Below are 12,335 nucleotides of genomic sequence, written 5' to 3'. Positions count from 1 at the left end.
GTGCAGCAATTGAGGGGTGTTCTTGCTATCAAATGCACTGCTCACAATATAGGGTGTGGGTGGCTGCTGTGCAGCCTGTTTAGTGTGCAAGCTCTACCTCAAGCTTTTAATGGCCTGCCATTTTAATTCCCCACATTGCGCTCATGCTGATATCTGTCCTTGGCAGTGACAAACAGCACCACATCTTTCAATTGGGCATTTTCCAGCACCGTTGCTCTGTTCTCTTTCTCACTGGTTGTTTCAGTTTTTTGCTGCTTCCTCCACTGGGAAGGCACAGTGGTAAGCACTGCTGCCTCAAACTGCTGTATGGAGTTTGCATGTTCTCCATGTCTGTTTCCATCAGGTGCTCTGGTTTTTCCCCCCTCAGTTCAAAGAGGTGCAGGTTAGATGGATGGGCATGCTAAATTGTCACTCAGTGTTTGGAGAAACAAGCTAGGGTACATGTGTGTGAATAGAGCTTGGTTGGGTTTGTTGGTGTAGAGCTGATAGGCCCAATGGCTTTCTATGGATCCATAATTCCCTTCAGGCAATGGAAAACTAATCCTTCAATCTCCCACCCCATTGCTTAGTTGTCCTTATCCCACCTACCCCTTGCTCAAAACCAATTATATTTCTAACTTTCTTCCAGCATCTAATGCACTGCTGCCTCTCACTGCCAGACCCAGGTGGTTTCTGGCTCATATCAGCCTTGCTTTTTCACACACATGTGGGACTTGAACCTGCAACCTTCTACATTTAAAGGAGAGGAGGGGTTGGTGTTAACGACAGAGCTCATAGTGAATGGAAATAAAACATAACCCTACTTATAGGGGCTGTGAAGTTGCCTTCACATGATAAACAAAACATTTATCAGAGTTGGATGTAATCAGCAAAACAGGTTGGTCAATTGTCCCTTAGTATCCAAAGATGTGTCAGTTTGGTGGATTGGGCGGCACAGTGGTTAGCACTGCTGCTTTGAGAGTGACCTGAGGCTGCAATCAAACCTGGGGCCTGACTACTATGTGGAGTTTGCACGTTCTCCATGTCTGCATAGGTTTCCTCCCACAGTCCAGAGCTGTACAGGATTGGTCATTATAAATTGCCCCTTAGTGTCTAAAGATGTGCAGGTTAGGGGGACTGGCTATGATAAACACACACGGGGGTATGGGGATAGGGTCTGGGTGGGATTGTGGTTGGTGCAGACTCAGACTCAATGGGCCAAATGGTCTCTTTCTGCACTGTAGGATTCTGCACCTTTGGACTGGGAGGAAACCCATGCAGACACAGGGGGAAGAGAACATACAGACTCCAGTGACCCAAGCCGGCTCCCTAGTGCTGCAGCATAGTGCCAACCATTGTGCCACCGTGTTGCTCACATTTTCTGATACCTGTGGCTCACGTAAATGTGCCAAAAAGTTGCCCGAATAACCCACACGCATTCCACCGCCGTTTTGCTGGCAGGTTGAAGTGGGGAAACTGGTGCAGAGCGGCAGGAAAGGGCCTCTGATAAGGAAAGGAACAAGTAGGAACTGATAAGAACATGACTGGACAGAAATCAGAGCTTGAACACAGGAACAAAGCAGGGGAGATGAAGAATGAGATTTAATTTAAAAAATTAAATGAAAAAGAAACACGAGTAAGGCATTACAGAGAAAGATCACCATTTTGTGGAGGAAATGCACTCTTTTTGAAAGAGACACACACACACACAGGTTAAAAGCAAGTCATATTACAAAATGCAACACCACAAACCCACTTCAAGTCACTTCAACCTTTTACTCAGATCTCCCATCTGAGGGACAGAGTTGCAGGCAGCGCAGGATACTCTAGGGAGGCAGAGGCTGCGACTGTCCTCCCCAGAGTCTGTCAATGAGTCCCCGACCTTCCTGACGGCGATACCAGGCAAAGCGGAAAGCACCTGAGGCCTTCTGCATGCCTGCATTTGCACAGCAACGTACCGTTTCACTTCAGTGCTTTTGGACTTCATAGAAGAGGACTGAGACCGTACTCGAGGGTAAATTTGTGCTGTAATCAGATTAATCAGCCCCAAAATACCCTCAATCCACTCTCTCAAAGGAAATAGGAACATGGAATACAGGATGCTCCTTCAGCCTGCTCTGCCTTAATACAATCTGGCTGTGGCCCCCAACTTTCTCCACCCTCCTGTCTGCCTCCTTCCCATAACCCTTGCCCCCTCCGCCTACTGAAAATCTATCCAACTCGCCTTGGCACAGCTGCCTCACGGTGCCTGGGTTCGATTCCCAGGTCATTGTTAGTGCGGAGTTGGCACCTTCTTCCCCCCATATCTGCCTGGGTTTCCTCCCACAAGTCCAAAACTCTTGCTAGTTAGGTGCTAAATTCTCCCTCTGTGTACCCGAACTAGGGGACTTTCAAAGTAACTTCATTGCGGTGTAAATGTATTCCTCCCACAAGTCCACAACTCTTGCTAGTCAGGTACTAAATTCTCCCTGTGTACCCAAACAGGCGCTGGAGTGTGGCGACTCGGGGACTTTCAAAGTAACTTCATTGCGCTGTTAACGTAAGCCTACTTGTGACACTAATAAATAAGCTTTAAACTTCTGAGGTTAGTTCAGGTCAGTATCACACGGAGAGAAGTTCCAAATGGCCCACAGGCAGCCAGAGCGGTCTAACTAAGAGTCACCTGATCGTACAGAGCTTGTACATTGCTGGAAAGAGAAATGTGTTGTCGAAGTTTCCTGTCTTGCACTCAACAGGACGAACGCAAGAATGCCAAATTTCAAACTCCCACTACAATTTATACCACAGGACAGAAGTGTTCCAAAGACAGGCAGCACTTGCTGAACAACACTTGAAGTTGTACAAGACATTGATAAGGCCACACTTGGGATACTGTGTGCGGTTCTGGTCACCCTATTATAGAAAGGATATTATTAAACTAGAAAAAGTGCAGAAAAGATTTACTAGGATGCTACCGGACTTGATGGTTTGAGTTATAAGGAGAGGCTGAATAGACTGGGACTTTTTCCTCTGGAGTGTAGGCGGCTGAGGGGTGATCTTATAGAGGTCTACAAAATAATGATAGGCAATAACTTTTCCCAAAGGTAGGGGAGATTAAAACTAGAGGGCATAGGTTTAAGGGGAGAGGGGTGAGATACAAAAATGTCCAGCGGGGCAATTTTTTCACACAGAGGGTGGTGAGTGTCTGGAGCAAGCTGCTGGACGTAGTAAGGGAGGTAGGTACAATTTTATCTTTTAAAAAGCATTTAGATACATAGGTACAATGGGTTAGAAGGATATGGGCCAAATGTGGGCAATTGGGATTAGCTTAGGGGTTTCAAAAAAAAGGGCAGCATGGACAAGTTGGGCTGAAGGGCCTGTTTCCATGTTGTAAACCTCTGTGACTCTACTGAATGTGCTAATTGCTACACTAACAACCAGTTTAAGATAATCAGTCAGGCTGGGAACATGGCTCATTTATAGGGGGAGGGGATGGCCTAGCAGTATTCCTACTACACTATTAATCCAGAAACTCAACTCATGTTATGGGGACCTGGGTTCGAATCCCGCCACGGCAGATGGTGAAATTTGAATCCAATTTAAAGCAAAATCTGAAATTAAGAATCTACTGGTTTCGTTGTCAATTGCTGGAAAAACCCATCTGGTTCACTAATGTTCTTCAGGGAAAGAAATCTGCTGTCCTTACCCAATCTGGCCTACATGTGACTCCGGAGCCACAGCAATGTGGTTGACTCTCAACTGCCCTCTGAAATGGCCAAGTGAGACTCTCAGTTCAAGGGCAACAAGGGATGGGCAATACAATAAATGCTGGGCCCAGCCAGTAACACCCATGTGCCACCAATGAATAAAAGGATGTATCGAAGTGATATATATTCATAAGCAGGGCCCCGTCCTCTGCGAACAAAGGAATATGTCCCAGCCTTGCGCCCCCCCTTTTCGAATTACCCAGCAATTTGGTGTGGCGTCAGTTCCCTGTCACTTGCTCCATGGCAACGCCTCGGCCAATCAAGAGCTGACTTGCCCTCGTCGCCCGTCTTGTAAACTGTCGTGAGCGATTGAAATTCCGTTCGCCCTGATGAGTGCAAGACGCAAAACTTCAGCAGCCCTGTCACTTTTTCTTAATGCTGACCGAGTTGAGCAGAGTGTGCGCGCAGGGGAATGGAGGGGGTTGATCGCTGTGGGGTTGGGGTGGAGGCGGGGAGGTTAGCAGGAACAGAACTATGGGAAAAAAATGTTAAACGATGGGCTCAACTTGAAGGAAAAGCAGATCAGAATGCTTTAGTTTTCACCGAGACGCCAAAGAGAAGCCGATTCGCTGAAATCAGGCTCAGATCAGCGTTACGTTTCTTAGAGATAACTGGTTTTAATCTGGCTTTAGTACAAGCACAAATGACACTGGGAGGGGGTTTTCCCCCACAGTCCAAAGATGTGCATGTTTAGGTAAATTGGCCATGCTACATTACCCCTGAGGGAGAGGGGGGAACTAGCTGAGGTAAATGCATGGGGTTATGGGAATAGGGCCTGGGTGGGATTGTGGTCGGTGCAGACCTGATGGGCTGAATGGCCTCCTCCTGCACTGCTGGAGTCTATAATCCTTTGAGCGCTAATGTCCAAACAAGGAGAGACCGCCAACCCAGTCAGAGGGGAAGGACCGTGGGGGAATGACCACCATTCCCAAGCATCACCGTTCCCTCGGGAAGAGAGGCACAGCCGCCTGGTAACCATGCCAGCGACGATCACGCGCCAGGTCCCCGCTGGGTCACCCCGGGGGCTGGGCATAGACCTGTCCCAGTCAGACTGTGATGCCTTCTGTGGTCAATAGCCGAAACACTTACCACAGACAGCTTCCCCGGGGTGAGGGCAGGGTGGGGACGGGGACGGGGACAGGACTAGGACTGGGCGGGGGGGTGCGCGGACCAGAGGCTGCAGCAGTAACTGGCTGGGAACAGGGTCAAACGGCCAGGCGCAGGGGTTCTAATGTCAACCCTTCTGTGCCTCCCTCCCAACACGCGCGGCGGGAAGGATTGATTCCCTACGTCCCAACAGTGAACCAGGCTTCCAGACGGGCGGCTGGGGGGGTGTTGGGAATACCCTCTCCCAGGTTCCCGGCAGGAATGAAGATTCCTCCGTTCTTGATCTCCTGCGTCACCCGATGCCAGACTGCCATCTGCTGGCGCAGGGTCAGCATCGCAGCTGAGCTCCAACACGACTGGGCAGTTTCTCACACTCACCGCCAATGGGGGACTGGGGGACTTTTGGGGGGGGGGGGGGAACGGCTGGACGGAGTCGGGAGGGGAGGGGAGGGGGGAGGGGATTATTTCACCCTCGCCCGGCTCTCTGCCAACTGCAAACGTTCTTTTCCCCATTCTCCTCCCACAGAAATGGGGAAGGAGGGAAGAAGTGGGGAAGGAGGGGCAGGTAGAAGGACAGGGAGGAAGAACGCGACAGAGCCAGCGCGCTTTCCAGGTAAAGTCCGAGATGCGTCTCAGGGCGGCATTGCGTCGACCGAAGGTAGGAGGGAAAAAAAAAAACCCATTACAAAATAAGAAGCTTTTATTGGATAATAACTCCAGCAATCTCCTGCGTGGGAGGACAGATGCGCGGCACCAGTGGAAATGACAGCGGAACGTAGAAATTCACAGGGGGTGAGTAATGAACCAGGGACACTTGGCAAGGACGTGCCTCCCCCTCTCTCCCCACCAGCAACCCCACCCCGGATCAGAATCTGGCTCCGAGCACCCAAGCAAATTCAAGATACCGAGGAAGCGACACCTGCCGATCTGACCAAACCTCGACTCCACACTCGAAAAATCATTTAATTTCAAATGCAGTGCTGGGATAAGCGTGCGTGCGTGCTTTTCTTTTGTTTCAATAATTCCAAAATTTTTGTCGCTGTATCTTTCTGCTGGTAAAACGTGAAGCCCTCTACCCGTGCAGTGCCCCCGGGTGCTTGCTCCAACGCACGTGTCTTCCTGAGAGGCTGCTCGAGTGCAAAGTGGCTCCCCGCTGTTGTTCGGCAGTCTAACACGCAGCCAGACCCTCTGTGTGGACACAGCAGCTCACTGCCACCTCTCCAGCCGCCGCGAGGAGAAGGAGGAGAGTTGGGGTGGAGGGGGGGTGGGGGGACGGAGGAAATCTTACGCATATTCCATCTGCTGTGAAGTGCAGCCGCTCTCCTTGCGCTCCTGGTTCTGCACCTGCTTGGTGTCCGGGCTCTCCGTGCTGCGGGGGCTGATGTAGTCTTTAATCTTGATCTCCATGTTCCGCGCTCGCACGGCTGCCGCGTGCAGCTTCTCCAGGAAGTCGGGCATGCCTGGGAAGGGAGACAAGGCCATCAGAGAGAGGGGCTCGGCAAGGGAGTGCCCCCTCGCCTCCCGGCCGCACGTTCAAATCCAGCCCCGGAGGTTCGAGCCCAACTGAACCGGTGAAGCACCGAGGGAGTGCCGCACTGTCATTCGATGAGGAATTTCGTCTCCCCTGTCTGGTGGGCATTGGAATCCCTTCAGCGCAGAAGGAGGCCATTTGGCCTTTCGTGTCCATATCAAATACAATCCCACACAGGCCCCATCTCTGTAACCCAGCATATTTACCCCACTAATCCCCTGGCAAGAGGGTCAATTTAGCATGGCCAATCCACCTAACCTACACATCTTTGGGCACTAAGGGGCAATTTAGCATGGCCAATCCACCTAACCTACACACCTTTGGACACTAAGGGACAATTTAGCATGGCCAATCCACCTAACCTACACATCTTTGGACACTGAGGGACAATTTAGCATGGCCAATCCACCTAACCTACACACCTTTGGACACTAAGGGACAATTTAGCATGGCCAATCCACCTAACCTACACATCTTTGGACACTAAGGGACAATTTAGCATGGCCAATCCACCTAACCTGCACATCTTTGGACACTAAGGGGCAATTTAGCATGGCCAATCCACCTAACCTGCACATCTTTGGACACTAAGGGGCAATTTAGCATGGCCAATCCACCTAACCTGCACATCTTTGGGCACTAAGGGGCAATTTAGCATGGCCAATCCACCTAACCTGCACATCTTTGGGCACTAAGGGGCAATTTAGCATGGCCAATCCACCTAACCTGCACATCTTTGGGCACTAAGGGGCAATTTAGCATGGCCAATCCACCTAACCTACACATCTTTGGGCACTAAGGGGCAATTTAGCATGGTCAATCCACCTAACCTGCACATCTTTCTGACTGTGGGAGGAAACCTACGCAGACGCAGGGGAGAACGTGCAAACTCAACACAGACAGTGACCCAAGCCGGGAATCGAATCCAGGTCCCTGGTGCTGTGAGGCAGGAGCGCTAACCACGAAAAAAAAGGGCACGATTTGGGAATGAGCGGGACCGTAAGAGGGGAGACGATGGCCCAGTGGTATTATCACTAGACTGTTAATTCTGGGGACCTGGGTTCGAATCCCGCCACTCCAGGCGGTGGAATTTGAATTCAATAAAATAAAATCTGGAATTAAGAATCCACTGACTACCGTGAAACCATTGTCGGAAAAACCTATCTGATTCCCTTTAGGGAAGGAAATCTGCCGTCCTTACCCGGTCTGGCCTACACGTGACTCCGGAACCACAGCAATGTGTTTGACTCTCAACTGCCCTTCAAGGGCAACTAGGGATGGGCAATAAACACTGGGCAGGCAGCGATGCCCATGTCCCACAAAAGAATAAAAAAAATTTCTAAGGTTCTCTGTTCCCTTGGTCATAGAAACAAGAAGCAGGAGGAGGCCATTCAGCCCTTAGAGACTGCTCTACTATTCATTATGATCATGGCTGTCATCCAACTAAACAATCCTTTCCTGCCTTAGCCCCATACCCTATTATCCAATTCTTTCTTAAGAACAAACAATCTTTTGGCCTGAAATGTGCTAGCGAATTCCACAGTCTCACCACTCTCTGGGTGAAGAAATTTGCCCTCATCTCAGTCCTAAACGATTTACTCCGTTTTCTTTTACTGGATTGCCCTCTCATTCTTCGAAACTCCAGTGAATATAATCCTAACCGGCTTAGTCTCTCCTCATATGACAGACCTGCCATCCCAGGAATCAGCCTGGTAAACCTTCGCTGTACTCCCTCTATAGCAAGGACATCCTTCCTCAGATAAGGAGACCAAAACTGCACACAATACTCCAGGTGTGACCTCACCTGTATAACTGAAGCAACTAATCTCTGCTTCTGTACTCAAATCCTCTCGCTATGAAAGCCAGCATAGCAGTTGCCTTCTTTATGGCCTGCTGCACCCGGCCCGCTGAGTCTGCACTGACAACAATCCTACCCAGGTCCTACCCCCGTAACCCCACGTATTTACCCTGCTAATCCCCCTGACACTAAGGGGCAATTTAGCACCGTCAAACCCCCTAACCAACACATCTTTGGACTGCGGGAGGAAACCCACGCAGACACGGGAAGAATGTGCAGACTCCACAGGTCAGCCGGAAATGAACCTGGGCTCCTGGCGCTGTGGGGCAGCAATGCGAACCACTGTGCCACCCGATGGGCATCGCTGCCTGGCCAGCATTTATTGTCCATCCCTCGTTGCCCGAGGGCAGTTGAGAGTCAACCACATTGCTGTGGCTCTGGAGTCACATGTAGGTCAGATCAGCTAAGAATGGCAGATTTCCTTCCCTAAAGAACATTAGTGGACCAGATGGGTTTTTCTGACAATTGACAGTGGTTTCACGTTCATCAGTAAATTCTTAATTCTAGATATTTTTAATATTGAATTCAAATTCCACCATCTGCCGTGGCGGGATTCGAACCCGGAGTTTCTGGGTTAATAGTCTAGCGATAATACCACTAGGCCATCACCTTTCCTTGAACCTTTGGCCGACAGTACACTTACACTTCCTCTTGGCAATCCTAGCCCTGACCTAGCCAGTAGCCTTGTACTGTCCTTAGCACCTTCCCTCCCACCTAAACACTCCCTCCACCCTCCCTCCCATCCCAGCACCGCGTGTGGGGTTGCTCAGGGTCTTGGCATCTTGTGCCCAGACTGACAAGTCAGCTTACCACTGGACACCATCCAACTGACACAGTAACGGGGAAAAACAGTCTGTGGGTCATCGCTGTATGTAAGCAGGTAGTCAAAGCCATTCTGAAAGTCAAAAAGAATCAAAGGCTCGGTCAGAAAGCCACCAAACACAAGGCCTACAAAAATGGCTAAACGCTCACACACACACTTTGAAAAGCAATTTCACCTTTACAGCTAACACCAAGACTGGTGGCATCGCGGACAGTGGAGAAGGTTATCTCGGATTGCAACGGGATCCTGATCAATTGGGCCAGTGGGCTGACGAATGGCAGATGGAGTTTAATTTAGATAAATGTGAGGTGATGCATTTTGGTCGATTGAACCAGGACAGGACTTACTCAGTTAATGGTAGGGCGTTGGGGAGAGTTACAGAACTAAGAGATTTAGTGGTACATGTTCATGGCTCCTTGAAAGTGGAGTCACAGCTAGACAGAGTGGTGAAGAAAGCATGTGGCATGCTTCAGAACATTGAATACAGGAGTTGGGATGTCTTGTTGAAGTTGTACAAGACATTGGTAAGGCCACACTTGGAATACTGTGTACAGTTCTGGTCACCCTATTATAGAAAATATATTATTAAATTAGAAAGGGTGCAGAAAAGATTTACTGGGATGCTACCGGGACTTGAAGGTTTGAATTATAAGGAGGGGCTGGATAGACTGGGACATTTTCCCCTGGAGCATAGGAGGCTGAGGGGTGATCTTACACAGATCTATAAAATAATGAGGGGCACAGATCAGCAAGACAGTCAATATCTTTTCCCACAGCTGGGGAGTGTAAAACTAGAGGGCACAGGTTTAAGGTGAGAGGAGGGAGATACAAAAGTGCCCAGGGGGGCAATTTTTTCCACACAGAGGGTGGTGAGTGTCTGGAACGAGCTGCCAGAGGTAGTAGTAGAGGTGGGTACAATTTTGTCTTTTAAAAAGCATTTAGACAGTTACATGGGTAAGATGGGTACAGAGGGACATGGGCCAAACGTGGGCAACTGGGACTGGCTCATATGTTAAGAACTGGGCAGCATGGACAAGTTGGGCCGAAGGACCTGCTTCCATTCCGTAAACCTCTGTGACTTTATAATCTTCAGCCTGGGTAGCCTCTATGATCGGCTCCTGCCAAGGGTTGGGCAGACAGTCTCTGTGTAGACAGTGAGTGCCTGCACACCACTCGTCGCCTAATGGGCAGCTGGCTGTTGAGGACAGGTACCATCCACAAGCCCGGACACCACGGGGCTGGAATTAAATGATAGGGCAGGTCTCAGCAGCAGCGGGTCTCCTGTCAGCTGGAGATCAGACAGCAAGGCGGGGAGGTTTCCCAGGGAAGAAGAGACCATCACCCAGAGGATACATCAGGAGAGGCAACACACAGTCTCCAATCACACAGATCTAAACAACAAACTTTACAGAGTCACTGTCAGGCTGGAGAAGGCCACACAGTATCCACAATCATGGTGAAAATTCTGAGGTACTGTGCCTTCACACACAGAGATACAGAGCCAGACACACACACACACACCGATACAGAGAGACACACACACACAGCTTGACAGACAGGCACACATACAGCCTGACAGAGGCGCGCACGCCTCCAGTCCCAGAGGCACGCCCAGACACACACACACACACACACACACACACACACACATAAATACACACACACAGACACCCAGGCATTTCCAGGTGCACGCGAATACAAAGACACACATCCGGGTGCCCACGGAATCATACCTCATCAAAGGATCGATGTGGTTTGATCACCATCTGGGACTGGTAAGAGGAAACTCGCACATAGCTGGAACTTTCTGGAACATCGGGATGCTCGACAGCCCTGAATAGAGAGAATGAGGTATTGGAGAAGTTACAGCTGCTGCCACGGCTTTCTCTGAGCTGCAGAGGAGCCCTGCTCCACGCTGAGAACAGCCCGACCAAGACCCACCGTCCCACACAGCTCAGAACCCTCACACTCTCAGGTCGAGCAGCAGTGTTCTCACACACACACACAATCCCCTTCCCCTTCAGTGCACAAGGAAATCATTTCCTGCAACTGTTATGATGGTCAGACTGGACATATTTTAACTCGTAAATCAGCAGAGATAGAATCCTACAGAGCAGAATGAGGCCCTTTGGCCCATCAAGCCTGCATGACAACAATCCCACCCAGGCCCCAACCCCATGTATTTACCCTAGCTAGTCCCCCAACACAAAGGGGCAATTTAGCATGGCCAATCCACCTAACTCACACATCTTTGGTCCGTGGGAGGAAACCCACACAGACATGGGGGAGAATGTGCAAACTCCACACAGACAGTGACCCAAGCCGGGAATCGAACCCGGGTTCCTGGCGCTGTGAGGCAGCAGCGCTAACCCACTGTGCCAGCAGGCGCTGGAGTGTGGGTGACTCGGGGATTTTCACAGTAACTTCACTGCAGCGTTAATGTAAGCCTACTTGTGACACTTAATAAACTTTGAACTTTAAAAGATACACTGCAGCAGCTCTTACACATATTTTAAAAGAGCAAGAGGGGGGGGGGGGGAAAGAACGGAGGGCAGGACAGAGGAGGGGGCAACCCAAAGGGGCACAGAGCACAGGAGTATTAAAAATCCGCAAAGTCTCACCTCGACACCAGTACCATCAGGTTGTTATTTTGGTCCACGTGATAGCGTCGGATATACAGGTAGTCCCGTGAGTAAAGGGGGTACTGGAAGCAGAGATAAACACAGGAGAATTAACCATCGCTGCCACTTTGGGTTATTTTTAACCCCTTTCTTTCCATTGCACCTAACCCCGGAATTCAGAAGTAGCAGAGCAATGAACCTTACTTTTTTTGTTCAATGTGAGTTGACGTTTTAAACTGAGGCTTATTAGGCAACCAGAATGTGAAAATGTGACAGACACTGTGTTATACACAACACTCATCCCAGTAATGTGAAGTAGCACCACTCGACATCCTGGGGGTTACCACTGACCAGAAACTGAGCTGGACCCAGCCATATAAATACAGTCACTACCAGAGCAGGTGAGAGGCTGGGAATCCTGCGGAGAGTAACTCACCTCCTGACTCCCCCCAAAGCCTGTCCACCAAATACAAGGCACAAGTCAGGAGTGTGATGGAATACTCCCCACTTGCCTGGATGGGTGCAGCTCCAACAACACTCAGGAAGCTCGACACCATCCAGGACAAAGCAGCCCCGCTTGATTGGCCCCCCATCCACAAACATTCACTCCCTCCACCACCGACACTCAGTAGCAGCAGTGTGTACCATCTACAAGATGCACTGCAGCAAC

General features: G+C 50.1%; 1 protein-coding gene across 3 annotated transcripts in view; it reads right to left on the bottom strand.

Annotated features, from left to right (window-relative positions):
* Positions 1-5,514: 5,514 nt before the first annotated feature.
* stard7 (StAR related lipid transfer domain containing 7) overlaps positions 5,515-12,335 on the bottom strand; it is a 53,804-nt gene continuing 46,983 nt past the window's right edge. For all 3 annotated transcript variants that reach the window (XM_080216969.1, XM_080216968.1, XM_080216970.1), the window contains 4 exons: positions 11,666-11,748; positions 10,778-10,877; positions 9,032-9,116; positions 5,515-6,292 (listed from right to left, as the gene is read on the bottom strand). In XM_080216969.1, the coding sequence (XP_080073095.1) occupies positions 6,117-6,292; positions 9,032-9,116; positions 10,778-10,877; positions 11,666-11,748 (444 nt within the window). In that variant the 3' untranslated portion in view covers positions 5,515-6,116. The remainder of the gene's footprint in view (positions 6,293-9,031; positions 9,117-10,777; positions 10,878-11,665; positions 11,749-12,335) is intronic.

The sequence above is a fragment of the Carcharhinus amblyrhynchos genome, chromosome 34, assembly GCF_965287045.1.
Source record: "Carcharhinus amblyrhynchos chromosome 34, sCarAmb.v2.hapA, whole genome shotgun sequence".
NCBI classification, from domain to species: Eukaryota; Metazoa; Chordata; class Chondrichthyes; order Carcharhiniformes; family Carcharhinidae; genus Carcharhinus; species Carcharhinus amblyrhynchos.
This window is presented reverse-complemented; position numbering and strand designations above follow the sequence as displayed.